The 26,192-nt window shown below is 41.2% G+C and overlaps 1 protein-coding gene across 1 annotated transcript; it reads right to left on the reverse strand.

The window, feature by feature from the left end:
• Nucleotides 1–148: 148 nt before the first annotated feature.
• Nucleotides 149–25,906, reverse strand: HAO1 (hydroxyacid oxidase 1). The gene is made up of 8 exons (XM_009556484.2): nucleotides 25,701–25,906; nucleotides 17,286–17,437; nucleotides 8,974–9,229; nucleotides 5,380–5,555; nucleotides 4,432–4,523; nucleotides 1,254–1,412; nucleotides 896–965; nucleotides 149–513 (listed from the first exon to the last, which is right to left on the reverse strand). The coding sequence occupies exons 1-8, from the start codon at nucleotides 25,835–25,837 to the stop codon at nucleotides 443–445; spliced, it is 1,113 nt and encodes a 370-aa protein (XP_009554779.2). The 5' UTR covers nucleotides 25,838–25,906; the 3' UTR covers nucleotides 149–442.
• Nucleotides 25,907–26,192: the final 286 nt, after the last annotated feature.

Below are 26,192 nucleotides of genomic sequence, written 5' to 3' on the forward strand. Positions count from 1 at the left end.
ACATTTAATCTCTACAGTCTACAGTGTAGTTTCTCCAAACAGTGAGCAAGAAGTATCTTTTACATTTTAAATTTCTGCATTTTGATAGCTGTTTGCTATCAAAACATTTATGTTTACAGTTTTGTTTTAACAGCTAAATTACTTCCACTCATGTTACTTAATATTAGCATTTGTTGCAAAACACCTTGAAGTTTCCACACTGGTCTCGCTTAAAGGCCCATCTCTAATCACAACTCTCATTAGAGCAGCTTTCTTTAAAAGCCTCGGAGAATACAGCAACACCTATAAAATTTGCTTTAAGTACTTTCTTGAACAAGTGATCTCCTACAGACCAACCCTTCTCAGTCAGGATTGCGGGAGGAGGCCCAAAAATCAAAGTTGATTTTGTCTGGTAGCACACTTTCTGTACAACAGGCAACACATGAGGCAATTGTCTTCAGACTTAAATCTTGGCAGGCAATACTTGATGTCTTCGTACCAGTGTCCTGCCAATTTCTTCTATTCTCCGGCACCCTGGAGGAGAAGTTACATATCAGGTGAAAGCTCTGTTTTTCTATCCCACTCTAAGCCTTTTCTTTTACTGTCCCATAGAAATCTACATTCTTTCAGAGGAAATTGATCCTTTAGTGACTGAGAATTTGCCACCACTTTTCCATGAATTTATTGCTCTCCTTGGGGAAAAAAAAGTTTTGCTTATTTTTACTTAATCTACTCAGTTCCCTGTCCTATAGACAACAAGCCCTTTTCCCGTTTCTCGATAGACTTATCTGTTTTATATTCCAAACATTTCCATCTCCCTTCTATAGGTTACAAAAGCATCTTGCCCAGGGCAAATGAAAACTACGAGGAAATATGAGACAGAGATGGTTTTTACTGAAAGGAAATCATGTCTCACCTGTCAGTGCCATTGCGAGGCGAAACTCTTCCTTCAGCATCTGGAGAACTTCTTTTGCTCCTTCTTCACCCTGAGAGACCAGAAGACAATATGTACTGCTGACATTATTTGTACATATAGCTGATGTGTGCAGAGACAGACATGTGTATATGTGCCAAGAAAGTTATATGTACAACTGTAACTCCTGAGTACTTGACAGCAAATTTTAGATTAGATGGTCTGGATACACACAGACACAATGAGATACCATCACACACGCACTCCTGTGTGCACACATATGTACACGCATGCATACACTCAGCCTAAACAGCCAGTCTAAGTACATTAAAACAAAAAATTCAAGATTTTTCCAACTTACTTGATAAACTAAGCCCCAGATGAGAGGTCTTCCGATGAACACAGCTTTGGCACCAAGTGCTAGTGCTTTGACAATGTCTGTGCCTTTTCTTACGCCACCATCTAGGAACACCTCCACCTTCCCCTCCACAGCCTCAACGATATCAGGCAAGACATCAATCTAAAAAAGTGAAACCAGGAACACAGCTAGTCTATGCCTGCAACCCTATCTTTTTTAATGAACTCTTATGTACAGGATCCAGGCGATATGAGCAATTGCATGCACAAATAACACAGCTTTATATTAAAAAACAGCAGTGACTTAGCATGATAGCACATATATGCAAAGGTCAAATTTATTTGCAGTCACACAAAACATCCACCTGATCCTCTGACATGTACCTGACACAAGCCAGTATCTGAAGATACTTCTGCTTCTGAAGAATATAAGAAACAGCAGACACTGCGGATGACTTTCCTTGATATTACTCCCCAAAACTTCCAGTGTTCACTAGTTTGGTGATTAAATTGAATCACTAACACTTTTTGAATAACCATCTTGCCTTTTTTGCCAATGTTTTTTATTCATATATAAAAAGCCAGCTAACTTCCAGGAGCCCAGAGGTTGGCACTGTATCTATAGACTTAGAGTTAAGAGAAAGATGCGCCCTGAGGAATTGATTCCTAGAGTTGACTGAAAAAAAATTAATGAAAATGCATCTTGTTTACAGGAATAATTGTAGAGGAAACTTCATATAAGAAAAAAACCAGCTCTCTCTGAGTTTTGAGCAAGGTGGGAAATGCTTTCTTCTAATGCATGTATGTCTCTTGCTTTCACCAAGCTCTATTTATTCCCTACACCAGTGGTGAAGGCAGGGAGGGAAAGGATTTTTGCTGTTACCAAGTTACAGGAAAGTAACCAGGGAGTTCAGAAACATGTCCACACCATGCGAGAGATGTTAATGAAGAGACAAGCCTTTCAAATTCAAGTATCAAACATTAATTATAAGGCAACTGTCCCTAAACAGTTCCTATTCATGAAAATCAGGAAAGACACAGATCTGGAAGCCAAGTACTAAAGAGACTGGAAACAGTATGTGGCAGTATTTAGATTTAGATTAAAATTTTCCTGAAGTTTAGCACTTGTTATGATCTTTTTCCCCTCCTTTTGATTTTGCTCTCTTGCCAAATATATTTTTCATCTATTTCCATATAAGGAGATCACGTTCTAGGTCTTGATGAATTGTACCAACACTGAAGTGCAATAACAGCTAAAGTATGATGCAAACCACAATTAAAACATAGATTTCCTCAATATGTAACTAAACACTAGAAATATTAACCAGATTGGGTTCAGCTCACATTCTGAAAATCCATGAAATTTAAGCAAATTATTATGTTTCCAAACCAGAAACATTTGGTGTGATCTGATACAGATATTTATATTATGAAAATTGCATTGTGTAATGTAATATTTTGCATGATGAAATCCAGTGAACATATCAGCTTTAACAGTACCTTTTCCTGTGCACTACAGTGTTGCAAAGGAGTAACTCTTAACAAGTAGTTCACAAGTTTAATTTCTGATCTGCTGCACTTGGCAAAAAAAATTATTTCTATTTCTTGAGTTTTCTCATAATGTTTTTAATATCCTCATACATTCTTCCTGCTGGATTACCTCACACACAGACTTGCTCAAGATTTTCAAATATTTTTAGTGAACTTGGGGAATACATTCTCAAAAGGTGACAAATAGATACAGACAACAGACAGTAAAGAAGAAAAATTCATTTCAGAGCTATTAGGCACCCCCAATCTGAAAACTCAGTTCACCTTAAGATGTCTAAAAAAGAACAGCTGCAAACTCTCTAACACCACAAAATCACATTTCAAAAAGAAAAATATCACTCTCTCTCTTGAAAGTGGAGAAGTCCTGACATTGGGGGTAGGAGTCAGGGCATGTTTCTTACCAGTCCCCAGAAGTACCTGCAGACTAAGTCAGGCAAGAGCGTCTCAAAGGACAACACCTCAACTTTGTTAATAATTGAGAAAAACATTTGTGCTGCCATTTCGCTCCCTGGTGCAGGAGATCAATGGGTCCAATCTGAAGAACTCAGAAAATCAGTGGGTGAAAGAATTTGATGGGGAAATCCTCAGCTGTCTCCAAGGGGAAAAGCAGAGAGCAGAAGTGGTCTGGGGAAGAGGAGGGATATGCCAGTGGGACACCTGAGCGGATAAGACTTCACAGGCAAAACATTCTGCAGTGAAAAAGAGCTTACCCTGTCCCACTCTCCCTCTAGAAAATCATCATGGAAAACAGAAGGTTTTTCATCAGGGACACATTAGGAATACTGAAACAGTCACAACTGGGCTTTGATTCTCCTCCCTTTCATTCCTTTTTCAATTGTACAGCTTTCCCACACCAAATGAAGTAAGATGAGTGATGACTGGAATTTTGGGGATTTTCCTTCAGCCTGAACACATACTTTTTCATTTTCCTTTACTTCTTTCTTTTTTGCCAGTTAAGAACTTCTCAAATCCCTTTTCACCTTTGGAAAAGGCATGGGGTAGCACGACAAGGAAAAGGAAAAAGGAAAAAAATGGTAATTTAACCACTCTGTACCTTTTCCAAAGGTAAAAATGCTTGAAAGGAGAAAAAGGGAGGGTCTCCTTCTGTGTTTAGCTGTTCTGTAACTCTGTAATTTTTCAGAAGCCTCCAAAGAATATTAAAAGGGGAAAACCAACTCCGGTACAACCTTCAGTGCACAGCAAATGGCAACAAGGGATTTTCAAAAAAAAGATGAGAACGGTGAAATAAGAGAGGAGACTGGAAAAAAATATCTTAAAGACTTTCCAGTTTCTGAAAATTTAACTGACAAAAATATTCCATCTGAAATTGCTCTCCCAGGTTTCCATGCAGGGTGCTGTAGTCAAGGACAGGGTGCTCAGATAGCTTGAAGAAACAACCACATGTAAAACATTCCGGGTTTTTTGTTTCATCTGACCAAAGGGAGGCTGTGTCTAACTCAGAGTATGGTGTGACATACACAAAAAAGTGGAGAGAGATTACTGGTTAAGGTATGAAGCACACATATTTACTGGCTTTTCCTCCAGCTACTGTGTGTTCAGAGAAAGCAAACAAGAAGCCAAAAGGTGCAGAGAACCCAAGACTAGTGGTGCACTTTGGCACCAGTACTTACAGTTGCAGGGACCCCATCAAGCTGTCGTGCTCCATGATTTGACACCAGGATACCATTTACCCCAATCTTTACAGCTTCTTTAGCATCATCAGCTAGGAAAAACCCAAACAAACAAGATATACACTTTATTGACACAACATTAGGAAATTTTGGCATCACTAAAAAAACATTGCCAGCTATAACAACCTTAAGGCTTTAACCTTCCAAAGCCCCATCTCACAGGGAAAAGTTATATCTTTAAGCAATAAGACCAGAAAAGTAATTTGAAAAGTTGGAGCAGAATATTTTATCACGCAAATTTAGCAGAGACTTTGGTTGCTAGCCTTCATTTTCTCTTCTATGTCCCACAACTATTCACTAACAGGTCAAAATTATCAGTATTATTACAGTAATGATCATTAATGAAACCACTCCACTGCACTCAGTGCTCTTTTAATAGAACTTGGATCAGAGTTAGAGTTTACAGGCGCAATGAACAGAGCAAGTTCAATCTTCCTACCTGCATCTGATTTCAGATATAACTGATGTGATGATGCTACCCAACCAACCGACCAGTTGGTTTAGTGACTACCTACTGAAAATCAAGACGGACACACCCTCAAGTACAGCCATATAAACCATCTGAACAACTCTTATTTAAGTATTCACTTCTGCAAGTGTCTTGGATGCTGGGTTCTTAATCATGCATGAGGAAGAGAAGGGTTTTTTTTCTCTTTGATTGTTTTTGGCTCTGTTTTGGGAAATATTCCCCGGTTAGCACAACACAGAAATATGAACATACATCCCACTACATTCAATACCAGCAAAGCTGATGCATGCCATTAAAAAAACAACCCAATTCTATACAATTATAGAGAAATGTTCCCAGCAAGAGCACTTTTCCTTCTCTGGTGCCTCTGTGAGAAGAAATGCCTTGCCTCCCCCATGGGAAGGAGTAGAGCTACACACCCCTGAGTATTCCTTTTGCAACGATGGGCAGAGAGGTCAGCCCTCGAAGCCATTTGATGTCTTCCCAATTGACGCTTGCATCAATTGCCTCAGCCACATACACAGCCAGCCCACTATTTTCTCCAAAGTCTTTCCCTGTGGAGAATGCCAGGTCGCTGCTTGAAAAGTTTTTTAATCTAAAATGACAAAAGACATAGAAAAATAGTCTGAGAAAGATTCATTGTAGCCACAAATCAGTCCCTAATGCTGGCATTCAATACAGCTGTGTTAAACATTTGCTGTACTGCAGGGTAGGAGGAAAAAATCTATTCCAGCATGTCAGACCACAGTCCTTAGGTTAGCTGAAATCTTTGACTCACAAAACATTTGATAACATTGGTGCGAGCTTCTCCAGCCCAAGGCAAGTGTCCCAGTGTTTTCAAAATAAACATGATAAACCCAAAATCTGAAGGTTCAGCATCAAATCCACAATCAAGAGGGAAAATCCAGCAGTGAGAGCAGCAATTCAGGCTCAAGCATCCATCCTCCCATAGACCTCCTGTGTGACTTTGGGCATGACATTTAGCCATTCCTTTTGCCTCAGTTTCCCACCATGACACAGGAACAACAGTATCTGCCAGGAGCACCGTGAAAATAAATACAGAAGCCATGGGACATTCAGACACTAGAGTGGTACAGATTGGATGTGTGAAGAGGACATCAATCTTGCCTGACATAACCCAGGACCCGCTGAAGTCAAGAGGTGCACCTCTACCAGTAGTCTGCTTAGATTTCATACCACAAATTTGGGGTTAGTTTTGGGGTTTTTTCTTAAAATCCAGGAAATCAGCTACTGGAGGGAATAGGGGATTAAGTGGGTCAAGGGGAGCAGGAGGAAGGGAAATTTTGTTGAGCTTCATGACTTAGGTGGATCTGCATGGAGCCTTGTGAAGAATTCAGAATTTTCATCTGTCTGACAAGGCCAAAATCCAGCCAGCTCATCTTGGGTCTTTTTTCTGTTTCCTTGCAAAATAAAGTGGGGTGGTGGGTGGGAGGAGGGGAATTAAGTTCATATGAAAACATTAGCTATTATTTGCTCTCTAGCACCGAATCAGTCTTGCAGGTTCAAGGAACTGAATGGTAAGCAACAGCCCCTGCTCTAAAGAGTTCACAGTCTTACTAGACAAAGCAGAGGGGGAAAGGAAGGAGAATAGAGAAATTTAGGCTGTGCTTCTATTAGAAAGCCAAAGCAGCTCCAAGTGCTCACAAGCACTAAACCACAATCAGCAACACCAGTACCACCAAGGACATCCATGTCCCACACAAGGCCAACTGCTCTGTTCTTTAGAAACAGTCTCTTGTTCCACATTGCCCTATTTTATACTCATATTCCATATTTGGGAAGCGCACAGGATTATTGCATGGAAACTAATTTCACCACTGATTTTATGCCTGCAATGAGCAGCATTTCACACAGCTTTTCTGTTCAGCTCCAGGCCCAGAAGAAAATGAGAAAGGAGTGGGTTCTCAGCAAGATCCAGTTTTTCAGCTGTTGATTTGTGGAGGGTGGGGTACCCAGAGAAAAACAGAACCACGGATAAGATTATATAAACAACTGTTGTTTTTCTTGGATTGTGAAATGCAGATCAACACTTGAATGAATGTTGCCTTACATACGTTTCTGAGCACAATGGCACCTTGTTGTTTCTTTGAAACTTTGTTGAAATCCTGAAGCCAAGAAAAAGTTATCACATAACTGAGCAGAGCCCCACACTAGGAGAATTTCCGAGCTGACGCTGCAACAAAACACTGTCCGAGTGTCATTCTGAAATCTGAAATGCTTAATTCGAACCTTTAAAAATTACTCCAACTTCATATTATTTCATACAATTAACTCAAAAAAACCCTTGTTACAGTTCAGTCAGGTAGAGTCAAAGTGTTTCATAAATGCTCTATCGTTTTCCTCAAATATTTTTTGACTATTTGACACACAAAAACTTTAACCCCAGGCCTTAAAATTATACTGCCCCTAAAGAAAGCTATTTAAAGAATTATTTAAATGTTTTTAGGTAAAATAACAATGTGTATCAATAACATTTTGTCATCACAGATCTATAGCGGGAGTACTATATAGGGAATATATTTAATGTTAGATTTGTCAGGAACTGTTTGTTTTCTGGTGTTTTCCTCATAAGATTGTAATTAAATACAGAAATCATAGGTAGAATTAAGGCTGCTCTGTCAGCCATCATCACATCATCTATTAGCTTTGAGGACAGGCATGTGAGGGTGTCCCCAAGTTTTAGAAGTACTTTTGCCTGCAAGGTGAAGAATCAGTCCCATGGCTTACCATCAATTTGAATATTACGAAAAAGAAGAAAGACCTCAGGGTATAATATTATATTTCTTGTCATGTACATGTTACATATGGTATGTATATAGCGTAACATAAGTCTTAGGAGACATAGGAAGAGCATTTCAGATCCATTGATAAGATTCTAAACTAGCTTTCACCCAGAACTCAAAGCTAATCTGCTTCAAAATACATTCAGCTGTTTTTTTTTTCCCCTCTATTTTTGTGTTATTTGCAGGCTCTGAATAAGAGCAAACACAGTAGTCTTAATATATGCTGTGGCAGGCTGTGGTCACTACCAAGACCTACTTGCAAGATTCTCCCAAGATTTTTATCTCCATTTTGCAAATCCACGTCCTCGATTCCTGGATACCCCATCCTCTAAATACCCTTCCAGTCAGTCCTTAGCTGCTAACACTGTGCCAGCACTTCAGGATATGTTTATGAGAGTACTCTCTATACTGTACCAATTTACCATTGCAAAAGGCTAGGAAAATCCATGCTCTTAAAACACCGCAGGATAACTGTTAAAATTAAATGCTGCATGGGCCCTGAAGTAGCGAGGAACTCGAGTTGGCGCTGAAGTCAGTCACGAGGCCAAAAATTCTTCTGAGACATAGAAGATGTCCCAAAACACACATAGGGGTAAGAAATTGTCTTTGTGGAGAATTTAGAAAGGCTGATCCCCACAGGTTTCTGTATTTGATGAAAATAAGAGTTGAAGTTGTTTGGAAAGGGACTCCGTAGTTGGTAGCAACATGGTCCTGGACCCAGTGTACTGTAATCAGGTAGCATAGGTTAGAAGGCACCATAACATCAGTTGTAAAGGACCTTTGGTCCACTTAGTTCAGACCCCAATTCAGAGCACAGGCAACTCTGCAGCTGGATCCAAGTTCAAAGTCGAAGTAGGTTGCACAAGGCTGTGTCCAGCTGATTTTTTTTTAAATGTCCAAGGACATATTGACAGATATAAAAAGAAATGCCACTTCACATAAAATTTGTCAGCCTGCAGCCTCCTGTTGCCTGGCACACAGTATCTTTTACAGTCTACAAATAGCTAAAACATCTTAGTTTTTACCCAAAGCAGATCATAGCCCAAGCACAGTGACAGACGTGCTCAGTTCATTCCCCAGTGTTATCTCCCAGCGTGGCTAGTGGCACCTTGAAGAAATTCCTTGGGCCAGAGACAAATTTCTCCCACAGCAACGGATGGTGACCACGGCACTATGCTTCTGTCCCACATCCCACCAGTAGGCTCCTACCTGAGGTGAGGAGGAAGCTGGAACTTGTTGCGCACGTCATCAATGCGCCTGCCAAGAAAAGGTGTGTCCACTGTCACAAAGATCCCTTTGTAGCCTGCTCGCTCTGCACGCTTCACGAGGGATTTTGTAACCTCCCGGTCTTTGTAGACATAAAGCTGCAGCCAGTGAAGGCCACCTGGAGCTGCTTCAGCAACTTCTTCAATGGAAGAGGTGGCCCAGGAGCTCAGCATCATCCCTGTCCCCATTGCATGGCAAGCTGGAGAAATAAGAAGTCATATTCAAGACTATCCAAAACACGGAGGCTCATCTGAACAGGAGCACTTGGCTCACCACAGTGTGTTGGTGCACGTAATTTTACACCACCTTTCCTCAATGTTAATGCATTTTCAATCTTCCAGGGAATGCTACGTTAATAGCAGTTAGTAACAGCCGTGGGCTGCTGCGAGTGCTCTCTGGCTTTTTCTCTGTGTTTACATGCAAATTTCTGGTGACTGATGTCTGTATGCTCTTTGGGATGATCCCTGCTCCAACACTGGAAAGAAAAGATATTATAATCAAACTAAGCCTAACCGATAGTAATAATTCTTTATCCTAAGTGCTTCATCCAAACAGGCTCCCCAAGTGTCTGGCTATCACTTCTCAGAAATGTTGGCACATACATTTAAGGATGTACACACATGCAGATTTTTAAATGCATTTGAGGATTCCAAATTTTTGTGCACTGCCACATGGCCGCAGATCAGTGTTTTGGGTCTGTCATTCTCAACATCGCTCTTTGGTCCTCCTCATTACTGCCATACACGCTCCCTTGAGCATTTTGATCATGGCATTTTGGCTGCTTTCTGCCACCTCCAAAATGCTCAGTAGCATTAAACCTATGTTTCTCAAAGTGCTCTTCTAGCAAAATCCCTGTTATCACCCCTACAGAGTATTTCAGGGCATAATAAAACAGAAGGACACAGTCTAGCAGACAACCTTATTTAAAGACTTGAGGGGGAAGCTCCATTGTTCTTTGCTTCAACATCTTTCCCGCCTGCCTCATGGCCTGAAGGACAGAGACCCCAAGTATGTTGTATGATTCCACACAAAGATTTATACTTCTGGTAACAAAATATAGAAGTTCTCAACTCACTGAGAGTGGGAAAACCACATCCCAAGTGGCAGTCCCCACCCAGAATACTCCAAAAGTAAATACAAAGATGAGCAGGTATAACAGACAAGGGGTCTCTGAAGTCTCCACTGAGGCCAAAAGGATGGATGCTCATGTCTGATGTGTTTTGGCCTTTCCTCTTTTACCCTCAAAAAGTTATGGAAGGAAATCACTCCCAAGGTGTGGGAGGTCCCCTTAAAAAAATGATATTTTTATGAATATATCCTTTATTTCTTTTTAATAATCTGTCACTTAATGTAAAATAAGGGAAAACACACTGTAAAACTCAAAAATACTATTATACTTATTTTTCCTGGTCTACCGCAGTATGCATATTTTTAATGTAAATGGATCTCTGTTTCATAACGTCATCTCCAGGCCATTGAGGAATTAAAAAGTGGCCTTTATGACAAAATTTTATTAAATAAGGATTACAAGTCTCTTAAAGTGGAAACTTAGGAACACTTTATTCAAACAAATTGATTACACCGTTCCAGGGCCACCAGGCAGGTTTCAATCAGTGGAAATACTGTAGCAATGAACAGCAATGAACCAATACTGTACATTGCGGCCACTTCATTGGTCCCCTTAAAATTACTGAACATAGTTCCTTCTCACAGATTAAGTGTCTAGAAAGTAGTTTCTTTGGAAGAACTCATACATACTAAATGCCTGAATCCTGTTAAAATCAGCTGTGGTGGGTTATCACAAATCCCATAGTAAGTGATTTGCCAAACAAAGTCCATTAAGTGATTCTAAGAAACAACGGATCCACATTCTTGTTGCTCTGTCAAATATGAGTTCATGAATGAGAGGAAGGTTGCTAACCCAGCAACTGCAAAACCCTCAGATCAGATAAGGGGAAAATGTAAATATTATAGTTCAGTCTGCCTTTAGGTATCCATTTATTTCTATTCTTACTTTTATTCTCAACTCTATCTCCACAACCCTAAGGATAAAATAGTAGTTGCAAAACCAAAAATAAAAATAGAAACTGCACAATAAAACATACTCAGTGAATGGAAGATTTAAAACACAAAATAATACCGTATCCTTTCAATTTATCTGCATACGCGGCAATAGAGAGGATAACGCTTTCATCTTATTTAAGATTAGATTTAAGCAGCTTAGTTCGCTTAGAGTTCAACTCTCCCAAGCTGGGTTATGCTGTTCATGAAAGCACACTCACAAAATTCCTCTCGTCTATCACATAAACTTAACAACTCTCTGGTAAAGCACCAGCACAACATGCGCATTTCAGAGCTGCATGGTCAAAGTTCAAAGTTCACCTCCACAACATTCTTCAAAGATTTAGAGATTCCACATTACAGTTTTAGTTGAATTGTGCTTTTTCTGATCATTTTAAAACTTATTTTGACAATTTTGTAGATTTTCAAAAACACGTGATACACACTCCAGAAGTGTTGCCAGGTTCTTTTTTTTTTCCTACCTCAAATCAGGCTAAAAATATATTCCCACTTCTGGCAAATTTAGCTGCAGCTGAAGAAAATAGAAGCAATTCATTTTCTCCAGCAACTGTATTTTACACTTCAATTTTAGGGTGCTGCAAATATTATTTTTACAAATCAGTACTGGATCCATGTTCCCACAGGGTGCTCTTACAGCAATATGTGACATTTGCCAGAGTTTAAACATCAGATTTTTGTAAACCAGCCTTTCCTCATGCCATTTCAGATTGCATTTACTAACCCCCCTCCTCCCCTGCAAGGTATTTTTTTAATCCCAAGCATTGCCCAAAGCATACGTTTACCTTTGTACACATCACAGTCTCCTGTTGAGGTCAATGACAGTGCAGAGAGCACGGCATTAACCACACACAGCAGGCTAAGGAAGTTTTGGATAGCAGGACAATGAAGCTTTGAGCCTTCGGTCCATGCCTGCCTTGAGCAGGCACAGGCTTCTCAGCCCCACTGCTATTTGCTTGTACTTAGCCCAGGGAAGCGCCAAGTAAGGACATATCTTTTCACGAGGGAACATAAACCTCAATAAAATGGGGCTTCCCTTTATTGCGGAATTCAACAAATTCAAAACTGGCCATGGGACAGGATCAAGCTTGGGAAGTCCACAGGAGAACGGAGCAGTAAAGTTTTTTAGACCTTTTTTCCGTCCTGAAATCTCAGAGTGTCCTTCCCACTTCTGATGGGACACCACTTTGTTAAGGGGTTTGGGAAGGGTATGGAGCTTGTCCCTGTGGGCAACCCAGAAGCAACATACATCAGTGTAGGATACTGGAGAAGAGCCCAGTTTAAACTTGCAAATTTTGTCAGGGCTACCTTGTCTGGCAATGGGAACTTGCTATTTTTCTCTAGCTGTGCACATTCCCATCATTTCCCTTTTAGAGGCATCTCTAAAGCACTGTAGCCAAACTGTGATCGTTCTTCCTTGAATTTACCAGTGAAACCAACGACCCCGAGTTAGGGGCCAGAGGACATTACTTGGGATCATTACATGATCTCCTTTTGGCACGATGGTGTTTCTCAAGAGAAGTAGCTATGTCCTTGGAGCTGCATTTCCTAAGAAACAGAGTTGTTTAAAGTACTTAACTTTACTTTTTTTGATGAAACATATTTGGCTGAGAAACTCCCTGCCCAGCTTTTCCTCACTTACCCCTTATAAAACATTGCATGCGAGTTGTGCCTATGATCATTTTGTTGACACAATACATTTTGTCAGCTGTGCAGGAAGATGGGAGACAGCAGGGAAAAATACATGTGGCCAAAATAGATCTGGCTGATCTAGGAAGGCTGTCACGCCAGACTGCCTGCGTATGCTTGCTCCATAAAGCCATGCCAGTCTCAGGGGGGACTCAGGGCCAGGTCAGTCCAGGTCATGTCATCTCACATGAATGTTGTCCTCTCAATGACTCTAAGGAGTAGCCTTACTACAAAATTAACAACTTTTTTGGATCACCGCATAGGTAACAGGTAAAAGGTGGGTACAGAGTCCTGCTGTTATCATCATGGCTGAGCACAAAGAGCAACAGATGGTAAAATCCCTCCTTCACAGTCATGGAGATGTCAGATGAGCACAAGGAATCTGAATACAGATGCTCAACGGCACCAAAGCAAACAAAAAACACGGCAGAAGTCTGTTAAGAGTCAAAGGAACATAGGTGTTGCTTTCTCTCTAGTGGAAACGATAGAGCTGCCAGTAATTAAAGTAAAGCAGGGAGTGGGAAAAGTTTTCTGTCAATATTCCTACTCTTTATTTGGCAAAGCAAACTGTGCAGTCACATCACAGGTGATGGTGAAACCCTTCTTGCGTCAGTAGTAACTCAAAGTTGTTTGGGAGCAATTGCACAGGGTAAACATAAAAAACATCAGATCTGAGCAACTAGCATTCAAAGGTTTCAAAAGATTGAGCCAAGAAAACAGTCAGACTGTTCATCCAGGTTTTCAGCAAGTCTGAGAGAAGTCAGGTACTGCAGTACCCCTTCTGGACTAAAGCACAAAAATATAAGGTAATCGGTCAGTAAGACAGTGTTATGCAATTAGAAGCAAAATAAACAGAATAGAAATAACCATAAAATATTGCTACCTATCTGTGTGTAATCAGTTAAGGTTTCAAAAAGTTGCTGCTTCTTGCTCAGCTGCTGGATTGTGCAGTAGATTTTCTTTCAATATGCTTAAAGGTGGTTCCTATTTAGAGCAGCATGAGTATTACTGCACTTCCAGGGAGATGACACAGAGATCACATTGGATTGCAAGCACAGCATGAAATCCAGATGGTAATTAAGGGTCTTTGCACGGAGGAATAGGAGTCTTCTGATGGAAAAGCAAAAAAATCATGTAGAATCAGAAAAATTCTGTCGAAGTGTTTAGAGAGCAGCCCTTTGCTCTTTAATGATGGCTAAGATTATTCATCAAATTTGGCAAATATTTTTCAGTTAGAGGTTGAAATTCAAGTGGGAAGGACAAGAAAAGTTCACCTAAGTCAAAATGTCATGTGTTGATATTTTCAAAATAGAAATGTTTTCTTCTGAACTAACACTTTTGTTTCAAAACAGAACTATGGCTAAAAGCATTAGCTAGTAGGAAAATGAAAGAAAATATAGTGTTTTGGATCAAATTGAGCATTTCAGCTAATCCAAAACAATTTTCCTCTCAATTTTTCAGTGTCTACTAAACAGAAAAGCTGCTCTTTGGAAAATTGCCCCATACATGGATGAACTACAACTGAAATGCTAATGAATATAGTTGAAGAAAGACCTGGAAAAAGTGGAAAAAATGCCAAGATCCCTGAAATTATTTCAAGGACAGAAGCATTCGCCAGAAGGAAGGACTACAGGTCCCTTTAGACAAGACTAAGAGAACTGAGGAGCAACTGTATTACAGCCTATATAGAAAATATCTCTTTTTTTTTTAAAGCCCAGCTCACAGAAGTATAGCAAAATGCAATGTCTGGATTTGAAGCTGTACAAGTTTTGACTGTTATCACAATTGATAGCGTGAGAGTGGAATTAGTTAGCCTTTGGAATAACTTATGTTGTGTTGCATTGCCTGACACTAGGAAGTTTTAAAAATCACAACCGAATGTTTTTCCCAGAAAAGGATCTTTACTAATGAAACAGAATTGTTGATGAAGGTGTCTTTAAGGCAGGCTGCCAGCCGTCGTCCTATTTTGGGGAAGATGCATACTTTTTCCCACTAGCTTGCTCATTGCAGGAGAGCATCCCTCGAGGAGCAGCAGCAGGGAGGGGCAGCAGCTCCTCAAATCCTGGCAAGATCCAAAGTGAGGACAGGGATGTTTACCTCGCCAGACACACCATGCCATGCTTTTTTCCCTAGGGAGGGCATATACACTGCAGCCTGCAGGCATTCATGCTACAGAAGAATAGAGGAATTAAAAGCAAAATGCTATTTCATAAAGGTATATCCTGGGAGGATCAGACACCGTTCTCAAAGTACAAAAAGGTAGGGGAAGGAGTTGTTATTGCTGCCTGCACCAATCTGCTCTGCAGATAAGGATGGTGTGAACCCAAAATTATCTCTCAGGGTTTAAGCCCAACTAGGCAGATGTGTTACTTGTGGCACCTGCTGGGCATAAATACGTGTGCTGTGAGAGCTCCTCTGGGCAGCTGCCACATCTCCCAGCAAGAGCTAAGGTGAACACTGCCTCCTTCCCTGGCTGGGAAGTGGCAAGATTCAGACCACACCATGCTTTTCAAGGGCTGTCACTACAGCACAGACACCACCACCTATAGTGCTGCCTACATGTCTGAGCCAAAAGCCAAGTTTATGAAGTATCCCAGGCTTTGCAAAAGCCACAAGACTATGGATCAGACTTTCTTGGCTCGTGTGAACCTGTGCAGCCAAAGCAAAAGCCGATTCAAAGCAACCAACAATCTGCTCTCCTATATTTCAGAGGTATCACAAAGTTTAATAGAAGTTGGATGTAGCCTAACCCCTGATGTTGAATGTCCCAAGTTTAAGGGACTCTTTAAGCCAAACATTTACTTTACAACTAATCTTTGTCATCTTATAAGGTCAAACGAAAAGCTTGGCACTGATTGAACCACTCCACCTCTAACAGAGCACAAAACCAAAATCATACTTTTCCTACCGGAAACACTAATGCAATACAGAGGGTGTGATTTTAATTATGCTTTCCTTTGAAAGCAATAAAAAATTTACCAACTCCCATGGATATGTTTATTTGACCACACATTTAAACTATTGCCAGTGCACCAAGCCCTCCTAGTTTGAAAATCTAAGAATATAAAATGCAATAATCATATGTTAAAGGTTGAAAACGTAAGTGCACAAGAAGTCAGGAAATTCCAAAATTATCTACTATGATTCAGCCCTGGTAGTCAGCCTTATTGTATCACTCAACTTTATGTGCCATTATAGATTTATGCTTTAAAATGCGTCTGGGTTGCAGCATCAGTGGGAATTTTTGCTAAGAAACATATTGAATTTTGCGTGTTCCAAATCTCACTCTTAACATTGCATTAGTATGTTTGCACTTAACAGTATAATGCTGCAGTTTCCTCCCAGCATAACCTGGGCGAGAAATAACGCACAAGAGTTGCCAAAGGACAGGGGAACACTAAAACGTCCCATCGGATGCTGCTTTGAAGCCAATTCAAGGTATTCGAGCGCCATCGTGTGGAACTTGCCGGCACATACCATAGGCATAAAAATCACTAGCTTCCAATAAATCTTGGTGGAAGAGTAAAAAGGTATGCCCAAACAGACTATAAAATCAGAGAAATGTGCTTTTACAGAGATTGCTGCTGGAGTTGTGCTGCAGCCCCTCATGCTGCACATGCAATGCAGCTTTTTGGTGAGTCTTGGGACCAGCTCCCACTGCAGGGCAGGTAATTAGACTTGCTTCACACTAGCATGTGCTGCATCGGTCATGAAAACACTGTTAGATGAATAGCTCAACCATGCACAAGATTTTTTTTTATTTTTTTTAGTATTACCTATTTAGGTTTTGTATACTTTTTCATTCTACCAGCACAAGAGCATTGAAATGCACAGCCTGACACTGTCTGTATGCAATAGGCACACTGCGTGACCTCTTACTCAGATTCTGTGTCATTCTGCAGGTCACGTTAAAGGAGAAAGAAACCATTTCACATCTGAATTCTGGCTAACATCTAATTTCTCACAGCCTTTTAGGCTGCAGCCTCCATTTTGGCAATATCCTCGTGCAGCATCCAGTCCAGAGGGGCCTTTATCTCACTGCCTGCCTGGGATGTGCACAGAGACCTCTCTTCAAAGCAAGTATTTTTCTCACTCAAGCAAATGCTTCTGAATTTTTAGAAGCAGTTTTGTGACAGGAAGAATGTTGCCATGACAATGTATGTAGTTATGTCCATGAAACGCATAGGAAGATACACAGATAGATGTGGTTTTCAATTTTGTGTTTGTTACAAATGATTCCACTGTTAGACACTGCATTTCTCATCTCTGTTTCATAGCTAGGGAGAACCCACACACAACACAGGCAAAGGAAAACCGTAACAACACTCTCCCCTCCCAAAATAAACCCGATTACTCTGAACAGCAACTCAAACCCATCCTGGCCGCTGCATCAGGAGCAAGAATAAAAGCCAGGCTTCACAATCAGCAGACACAGTATTACTCCATTCTTCTCTAATTCACTGCAGAGGGAACTTTGCATGGTTTACCTTTAGCAGTAGCAGTCTCTCCATCAGCGTGAGCCATGCGCTGCATAGCGGTCGCTCCAACACAGACTGGCATGCTAATTTTCTGCCCCAAGACTGAGGTTGACAGGTCCATTACTGACACATCCCTGAGCACCCGGGGGTACAGCTTCCATCTGATACAGAGACAAATAAAAGAGACTAAATAGCCTGCATCATTGGGGTTATTTATAGTTCCTAATGGGCAAGATTAGATTTTCCTGCTGTCCAGAAAAACATGGTGAAAGCTGTGTTGAGCAGAACCTCATTGAGTGGAGCAGAATGTGTTGAGCAGAACCTCATTGTGTGGCCCAGCACTGCAGGACCCATGAAATGCACAAAGCAAGGAGAGAACAGGCAAGGAGGGACCAAAGTCCATGAAGTGTGAAAGAATAAAAGAGCTTTTGAATATTATTGAATATAATTTGAAATAAAAGATGGGAGCTGCAAAATAATAAGGTTTATGGTGAGTCACAGCCTCCTAGAAAGCCTTAGGGCAGAACTGGATGACAGAGGGTGTGTGGCCCCCTTCAGTTGTTCTTTCCATGTACTAGGGATCAAAAAAACATGGGATTTTTTGATAAAACTAGTCTGGCCAGAATGCTTAGCCCTCCATGTCCCTGTGCTATGGGTCTCTGCAGCGAGACTACGCAGAAACTTGAGACTTCACCTAGAGTATTGTGTCCAGTTCTGGAATCCTCAACATAAGAAGGATATGGAGCTGTTGGAACAGGTCCAGAGGAGGGCTACAAAGATGATCAGAGAGCTGGAGCACCTTCCATACAAGGACAGGCTGAGAGAGTTGGGGTTGTTCAGCCTGGAGAAGAAAGGCTCTGAGGAGAACTTCTAGTGACCTTCCAGTACCAGAAGGTGCTACAAGAAAGCTGAGAAGGGACTGTTCACAAAGGCTTGTAATGATAGGACGAGGGGCAATGGCTATAAACTGGAGAGGGGCAGATTTGTACTAGACATAAGGAGGAATTTCTTCACAATGAGAGTGGTGAGGCAATGGCACAGGTTGCCCAGGGAAGCTGTGGATGCCCCATCCCTGGAGGTGTTCAAGGCCAGGTTGGATGTGCCTTGGGCAGCCTGATCTAGTGGGACGTGTCCATGCCCATAGCAAGGGGGTTGGAACTGGATGATCTTTAAGGTTCCCTCCAACCCAAACTATTCTTTGACCTATGATTCTATGAAATGAGCTGCCATGTGGGAAGTGGATGGGCTGGATGGCTGCCGTGGCTTTCCTCAGCTCAGGGGTGTGTGGAAATCCACTGCACTGCATCCCTGCTGGCACAGGGACTGAGTTGCTTTGCTTGGAGAGGTCCTGTCCCTGGCAGTCACTAGCTACTGCGCAACACACAGTCCCCGGCACAGCCCATCATACCGCAGGGACTCCAGACTTCTAGGAAAAGACCAAATGCAGCCACTGTGATTTGGTGCAGGAAAAGACCAAGTAACACAACTTCTTTCCCAAGAAGGCTAATTACAATCTAGTCCTTGAATTTCATGGCCCACCATCTGCTCAACCATTCCCAACCTTGCTTAGCCTTCAACGCGTGCCCTAGAAACCATGTCAACCCAGAGCAGGGTTTTATTCTCCACTGGGGTCTTCAGCCCAAGTACAAATGGAAGCTGACTCCAGCACACAGCAAACTAAAGTGCATTTAATCTGAAATTAAATTTATTGTGGTCAGGCTGAACATAAGCAGCTTGCCTGCACGGAAATCTATCTTCATTTTCCCCCACGGCAGCACAAGATCATGATCCCTCTTATGAGGTCAACTACACAACACTACAGTATCCAAACCTTTATTAATAGGGTTGTATTCCTGGGGACACTTGAGAGAATGGATTTTTTTCTGACCATCGAGGTGAAGTTGCAGTGCAGCCACTGTTCCTGCAAGTCACAAGGGGGCTGCCTCTCCACACGGGTGTACACTGAAAAAGGCAAAAAGCTCTCTGCAAGCCTTTGTTGGTTACACATCAACCTCTAGATAAGGCATTCCTCCCTCTGAAAGGACTCTGCACTCTTAGCTATTGAATTTTAATTGCAGAAAATAGTTAAAAGCTTAAACTTTAGTACTGCTGAACCTAACTAGCTGCTCAGCACTAGAAAGCCTGAGACTGATGTTACTATTATCACTAGCAAGGAGAGCCACCGTTACCCTCAGACTATGCTCCAACGGGGAGTTATGGTCAGCTTTAGCTTGCATATTAAACTGACAAGTTAGGCAGAAAAAAAAAAAAAAAAAAAGAAAAAGAGAGAAAGCACAAAATCTTCATATTATAGAAAGATCAAGAAGTTTCCATAAGCAGACAGGGACAGAAACAGGATGGGACCCAAATTTCGGAAGCCCTAGAGCACAACGCTGTGCCAGCTCTCCAGGGAGCACTCCCCAGGGAGGAGAAAGATCGTTATGATGCTCAGAAAGAGATGTGTAGTTGTCGGAGTCAGATCTATTATTTGATGCCAAGACACACACTGCAAGTATGTCTCCTCAGACTTGTTTTCATGCCACTGTATTGGTTTGTTATTCTTCAGAGGAGGATGGTCTGAGGGTGGAACAAAGAAAACACAACTTTTTTCTCTTTCTTTCTTTCTAATCCTTATTCTGAAGGCTTTTTCCCAGCTCAGAGACATCTTTCTTAGCAAAAAGAAGAACAAACAAAGAAGAAATAATCCTTTCATAACCTTGCACATTTTTACGGTCAAATTCAAAAGCATTAAGTACGTGAATTGCAATCTCACTCTTCCCCAGCTTCCTTGTTCCTCCGCTGGCTCAGACCTGTCAGATTTTTATGTGGTGCAAACCATTGTCATCTCAAAGCAAGCCATGAGGGTCAGTCCTGCAGCATCAACATTTCTGTAGTGCTTTTAGTGGGGAAAAGAAACAGAAAGAGAAAAAAATCCTCTAAAAAGTGTATTCAAGAAAAACAATGCTGTTTTAAGTAGTGACAAACAACCTTCTTTCCACTCGCCTTTATGTTCCATTAAATTACTCTGTCCATGAGCTTTTTGGGGTTCTCAGGTCATTAGCCCCAGACTGTAAATGTAAATGTCTCTTCTGTGGCTTCTCTACCCCTCAAAAGAGATCACTACCTTGGTATTATACTCTTTAAACAAAACCTGATCTTGCTTTGAAAACCTTGGTGTTTTCAGCTGGGAGTTTGCCAGACACATGAAATGAAGCATTTTCTGGACAAGCCATAGGGAAATGCCCTTAACACCAGCAAGTAAAACCCAGGAGCAGTATTTCTCACTAACAGGAGCGTGAATCCATAAGGCTGCCACACATCCCCTGATTTCTCCAAGCCTTTGAGTGGAAAACTTCCCTGGAACATTTTGTAAAGTCCTTGTATATTTTTCTTTATTCATCTTCTTCTTATCACCCCCCCTTTTTTCGAGCCAGGTCCACACTCACATGCTGCTATCAGCAATTGCAAGTGAATGCATCTTACTTCACAGCTGGAAGCAGGGAGATGCCATGGTGGGAAAGGCAGTGAGTACTCCCAGTTTTGGCAACTTCAGCTAAATGCTGTTTTGAAAGAAGGATGAAGGGAAAGAAAGGCAGATTAGCGGGTTTTTTCCTTTTCCCTCTATGTCCAAAAGTTTCAGAATGTAAATTATTTGGCCACTGAGTAAGAGGGAAGAACTCGCTGCTTTCCCTACTCATTTTCAGCTGTTAAAAATGCTGAAATTTTCTAACTGCAACACATTTTGAAGCAGCTCTTCTTGTTTCCCTTCCAAGTCCATGCTAAATAATCCCTTCACACTGCATCACAAGCAGTATGTTTGAGCAAGGACACAGTGTTCATGCAAAGTCCCCATCCTAACTCCAACCCACTCAGCTGCCTTAAAGTTCCCTACAGCTCCACTTCTCCTTATAAAGGGTAGATGTTAGTACTGTACAAAACTAAGCAACGGCTGCTTTTCCTTGAGGAAAATTGATTTTCTCACCCAGGGTGTCTTGCCATGCATACTGCAAGTCTTTTTACAGCACTCTGCAAATCCAAGATGAAAGACATTGCAGAAACATAACCAACTTATTAGTCCAAGTATTCCTTTCTTTTTCTCCTCCTACAATTTCACATGCTTCTTTGATCCCAGTCATTCTCATCCTTTTAACCAATATTTAAATTATTTATATGCCTAGATTTTAGCACCCTTAATACCTAGCTACGTGATGGTGATACATTTGCAGAAAAACAAATATTGATGTTGTCACTGATAAACAAGTGACTGCTGTTCCTCATACACAAAACCAAAACATCTTTTCCAAAGGCCATCAGGGAGTCAGTGGCAGAACATGTCATAGCGGATTAAGAGAATCAAGCTCCTACACAAGCAGAAGTGCCCCGTTAAAATGCTGAAAGGGGAGATTTCAGATCGATTTTTTTAATGCTACCAAGCTAGAGGCATCTCGACCTTGTCATAAGATCTATTCTCCATTCAGGCCCCTTGGTTCCTTAACAGCTTGAGAGTAAGTTTAATTGCCAGACAGCATGCTGCTGGAAGGACACACTGTGTTTCAGGATGTACAGCAAATGCAAGGTGAACGCAGTCGGATGCCACAGGGAGTAACATATGCCCTGACATCCCAAATCATCTTCTCTGGTACTAGTGCCTCACTTATACTGGTGCCATCTCATCATTTGAAAGCTATAAATAATAATTATCTGGAATTTGCAGGGACACACTGATGTTGCTATGTGAGCTCCAGCTCTTCCGTCAATCCCAGAACTAGAAGCTAGAGAAGGGTTACTGTGCCTGGTGTTAGCCTTATCTTAAGTATAGGCCTTTTGGAGACATTTCATACTCTGGTATCTGATTATAAGTCCAAACTACTTCAAGGTCCTGTGCTTTCAAAAGGCCAGGACATTCATTTTATAATATAATCTAATGAGTATGGATTGTGCTGCTCCAAAAACTGCTTTGGTCATTCCAAAGGTATCGCAGCACCTCTTGACACGACCATTCATTTGCTAGATTAATCCTTAATAATAATCTATTTACTTCTCCATAAATGAAACCATTCCATTGCCAAAAAATAAAGAGCTCACAGACAAACCCCACACTGATTTTTCTCTGATCTGTCCCAGCAGCCTCGTTCAGCAAAAAAAATCTTGCACCACAAAGGGTATGTGCTAACAATTCATGCTTTCTTCTCTTCCATTTAAAAATAAACATTTAAGCATATATCTATAAATGTGTAAATAAACATTTTTATTCAGGCTGAACCCTGCAACTGAACTTCTAACAGTAGGAATCAACAGAAGCTTTCTGGCTGTAGGAAATGAGCTGAGCGTACTTCTTCCTTTCGCAAAGTTATCCAACTTTGCAGCTCGGGGATGTAAAGTCCATCTTACTTTGTATTTACCCACAAGTTGTGCTCAGGAACAGGGAGAAAACCAGTAGTATGCTCAGATGTACACAAGGGCTGTGTAAGAGTCTGAGTGAGAAGCAGGCCTGCACCCTTAAAAATCAGACTATGCTTTTCTGAACAGAACCAAAGGGAAAAAAAAAAAAAACCAAAAACAAACTACTGTAGCTATTGAGATCAAGACCATAAAGCCCTGTGCTCCACAAAGCTTCAATGGACCACTGAAGGACCTTGTTTTTGCAGAGAGGAAGGTCCATCTGGTTGCAGGCAGCAAGTGCAAACGGCTTACTGGAAATATTTCACTTTGCAAATAAACAGGTACAGAAGGGCACTAAGAACACTGTGAATGATTTAATTTATGTTTTTCAATGCTATACAAGGGGTATTTTTAACTCTGACTGCCTTTACTATCATCCCTCTCTTGTTATGGATAGATAAAAGAGCACATTCATCCATAAAGCCGTAAATCACTATATCAATGCTCCAGCCCTGCCTCCTTTCCACTTCACGCAGGTAAAAGCTGGTAAGCCCCAGAAGATGACTTCAGCTGTGATGCCCATTCTCACTGGAACAGCTGTACTGGCACTGCAGTGACCAGAAAGGAGGGGACCATCTGTCTCACCGGGGGAGCTGGATTTCAGGCTCTGATCTCAGCTCTCCTGCTGATCTGCTAGGTGACAATCAGCACATCACCACACTTTTCTGTGCTTTGGTAGACATCCAAAAAAAGACGTAGTTGTAGAGTGAAGGAAAGGTAACAAGCAAAGCTTGGACTTCAGCATGTCTGCTTCATGACCTCTCTCTTTGGCTGTCAATGAGTTCTGTTATTTATGATTTAATAGTGTAAATCCCATTTGTCAGCTCTCTTAGATGTTATTAACTGCCTTTTTGGAAGACATTTAAATGGGCTAAAGCTACTGCAGCAATTAGATCTTCTTTTATTTAAAACAAACATACAGACAAAGGAAGAGAGAGCTAAAACAGAAACACAACTTCCATCTCCTTTGTACCTTTGCTGTTGAGGAGCAGGAAACCAGCACTGAGGACCTAGCTTGTACTTTTCTTTTTTATGTCTTGGGCTGTTCAAGGCAGTGCTAGTTAATACCTTCTTCAGCTTCAGGCTGTCTACAAGGACTGTAGTTTTGAACACCTAAAAGTGGATGCTCTTACTGGTAATATGATAGAAGATGCCAGGAAAGGGGAGGTGAGCCTGAACCCCACAGGTAACCAGCCGGATGCAAGGAGGTCTTCTTATCAGAGGAATTTGCCCCTGTGGTGGGAAACGGCTTCAGAGTAGAGCTGCTCTTGTCTCACCACTAACATCTAGCTTTGCTAATATCAAAACAATGGACATATCCAGCTTTTTGTTAGTCTGTCTCTGGGCAGTTTAGATCCAAATTTTGCTTAATCATGTTTAGCTTTAGCAGCTAGAGTAAAAAGTTCTCTGCTTCTACAGTTTATTGCCTCTGAGCACTTTTTTTTTGAGTGGCCTTTCATTAACATCTCATTTTGGTTTATGAGGGAAAATAACATCTTAGTATCTGGAAGCCTTAAAAAAAGGAATGAAGGTGAGCACTACTACAGCCCCTCCTGCTCTGTTTACTCAGAGATGGAGGAGTTCTTTGGCTTGTGCTTGAACAGCACCAAGCACAAGGGGATTTCCAGTCTGTGATGAGGTATTCTATCATAGAACTAAGAGGTCTGGAATAAGTGGTCACAGTGGAGGTCAGTTTTCTTCTCCCAGTTGTAATGCTTTTCTATATGTGTCCCTAAAATCAGAGTTCTGAGCTGATTTCTGAGATCTGGCCATTGAGATCCCATTAAATTAATTAATACTATGTTTCCTAAAGCCTTACTAAAGGTGCATAGGATTTCCCACTGAACTGCTCATAGCCTGTATAAAGGCAACTAGAGTAGCAAATGGGATTGCTGTTCTACAGCAGAAAAGCAAAGCAGGGACGGAGAAAGACTAAAGATAAACTGCAAAAATCTTGTTTTGGTTTGTTAGGCTCAGAAGGATTTAAGATAAAGCCTTTAGAGATTAGCAAAGACAAGTGCAGCAGGGTTAAACGTCTGCACTGACGAGCACCTGAAGGAAAGAGACGCCAAGAGCTGTCTAAGAAGTTTGACTGGGCTCAGCCAGGCTGAGGCAATCAGCCTCCATCTGCCTTCTTTCCTCTCTGCAGCCCTTGGGCTGATACTCTGAGGGCAGAGCAGCAGCAGAGATTCTGGGGATGGGGAACCAACTGACTTGATATGAGTTTTGACACTCTTCAACTGAATCTAACAGCAAATGCTGGTTTACTTTGACCTTGTACTTCCAAGACAAAGAGTGACCCAAGTCCAGATTTTGCCAGTAGTTCTGAGTGGCAGTTTTGAAGTCAAAACCGGTTTGTAATAGTTTCCATCATGTACAATATTCCCTGGCTAAGTGTTGACCTTTGGCTGGAGCCCCTCAAGCATAGCTTGGCCACCTGGTACTGAGCCTTGACTTACATGGCCTGCTCCAGAGCTGGGATATGCAACTCCTTTTTGTACACTACACAACTCTGATATAGCTGTGTTGCACAAACACTTACCAGGGAAAGCTGCCTAACTAATTCAGGCAAAAGGCAAAGCTGGCTCAGGCACTAAAAGATAGAACCCCACCATGAGAATCTCTTGCCTGCATTAAAGCCCAAAACGCAGAAATTACGGTTTAATCTGCCGATTAAATGTTGGAGCCCGAGGACTTTTCGGAGAATTTATGTTAACAAAAGAAGTAAAATGCAGGTAAAGCTAAAAATATGCTAATAAATTTTAGAGACAGTTTTTGACAGAAAATGTTAGGAGGAGGACTGAAAGAAGAGAGAATTGTTCCGAAAATAAATTATTTGAGAGGCATTTTGATAAAAAACAGAAAAGTTTCAGAGAAGTTGAGTTTTGTTCAGACAGAAAAATCTAATATTGCACCACACCTACTAATAAAGCAGAATTTACATTCTCTATCTCCCACCCCAACCTTAAACCATCCTCCTACCTTGAAAATGCTGCTACATTATCTGCTAGTGTTTCCTGGTCATCTGCTCCAGATCGGTAATAATCATACACTGATTTAGGGAGAAATTTTTTAGCATACTCTTCAAAATCAGCAATGCAAACTGGTTTTCCAGACATATTTGGAGATGTCACAGGGTTAGTTTATTCCCGCTTCCTTCTTTTAAGCTCTGTTTTTGTCTGTAAATCATTAATATAGGACCTCACCAGGATTCAACTTCTCTAAATGCTAAACCATTTAAACACCACGTTCTTGTGTCATACTGAACTTCAGCACTGTGTTTTATTTGGTGCGGTCAAGGCTAACCTAGGTCACAATGGAATGAAGTATGGCAAACAGAACAAAAAAATAATCATCAAGGAAAGTAGATAGGTGCAGCAAACACGGGATGACTTGAACTTGCAGTAACATGAATGTACTGTCTCTCAGGTATGTCTTTCTTATCCAAAATATCCAGGAGACTCCAGCAGACTG

This window comes from Cuculus canorus, chromosome 3, assembly GCF_017976375.1.
Source record: "Cuculus canorus isolate bCucCan1 chromosome 3, bCucCan1.pri, whole genome shotgun sequence".
Taxonomy (NCBI): Eukaryota; Metazoa; Chordata; class Aves; order Cuculiformes; family Cuculidae; genus Cuculus; species Cuculus canorus.

Coding starts and splice junctions, on each gene's coding strand:
- HAO1 (XM_009556484.2), bottom strand. CDS start 25,837: ATGTCTGGAAAACCAGTTTGCATTGCTGATTTTGAAGAGTATGCTAAA. Junction 5,556..8,973: donor CAGCTTCCTCCTCACCTCAG/GTAGGAGCCTAC, acceptor TTGTCATTTTAG/ATTAAAAAACTTTTCAAGCA. Junction 4,524..5,379: donor TGCAAAAGGAATACTCAGGG/GTGTGTAGCTCT, acceptor GGTTTTTCCTAG/CTGATGATGCTAAAGAAGCT.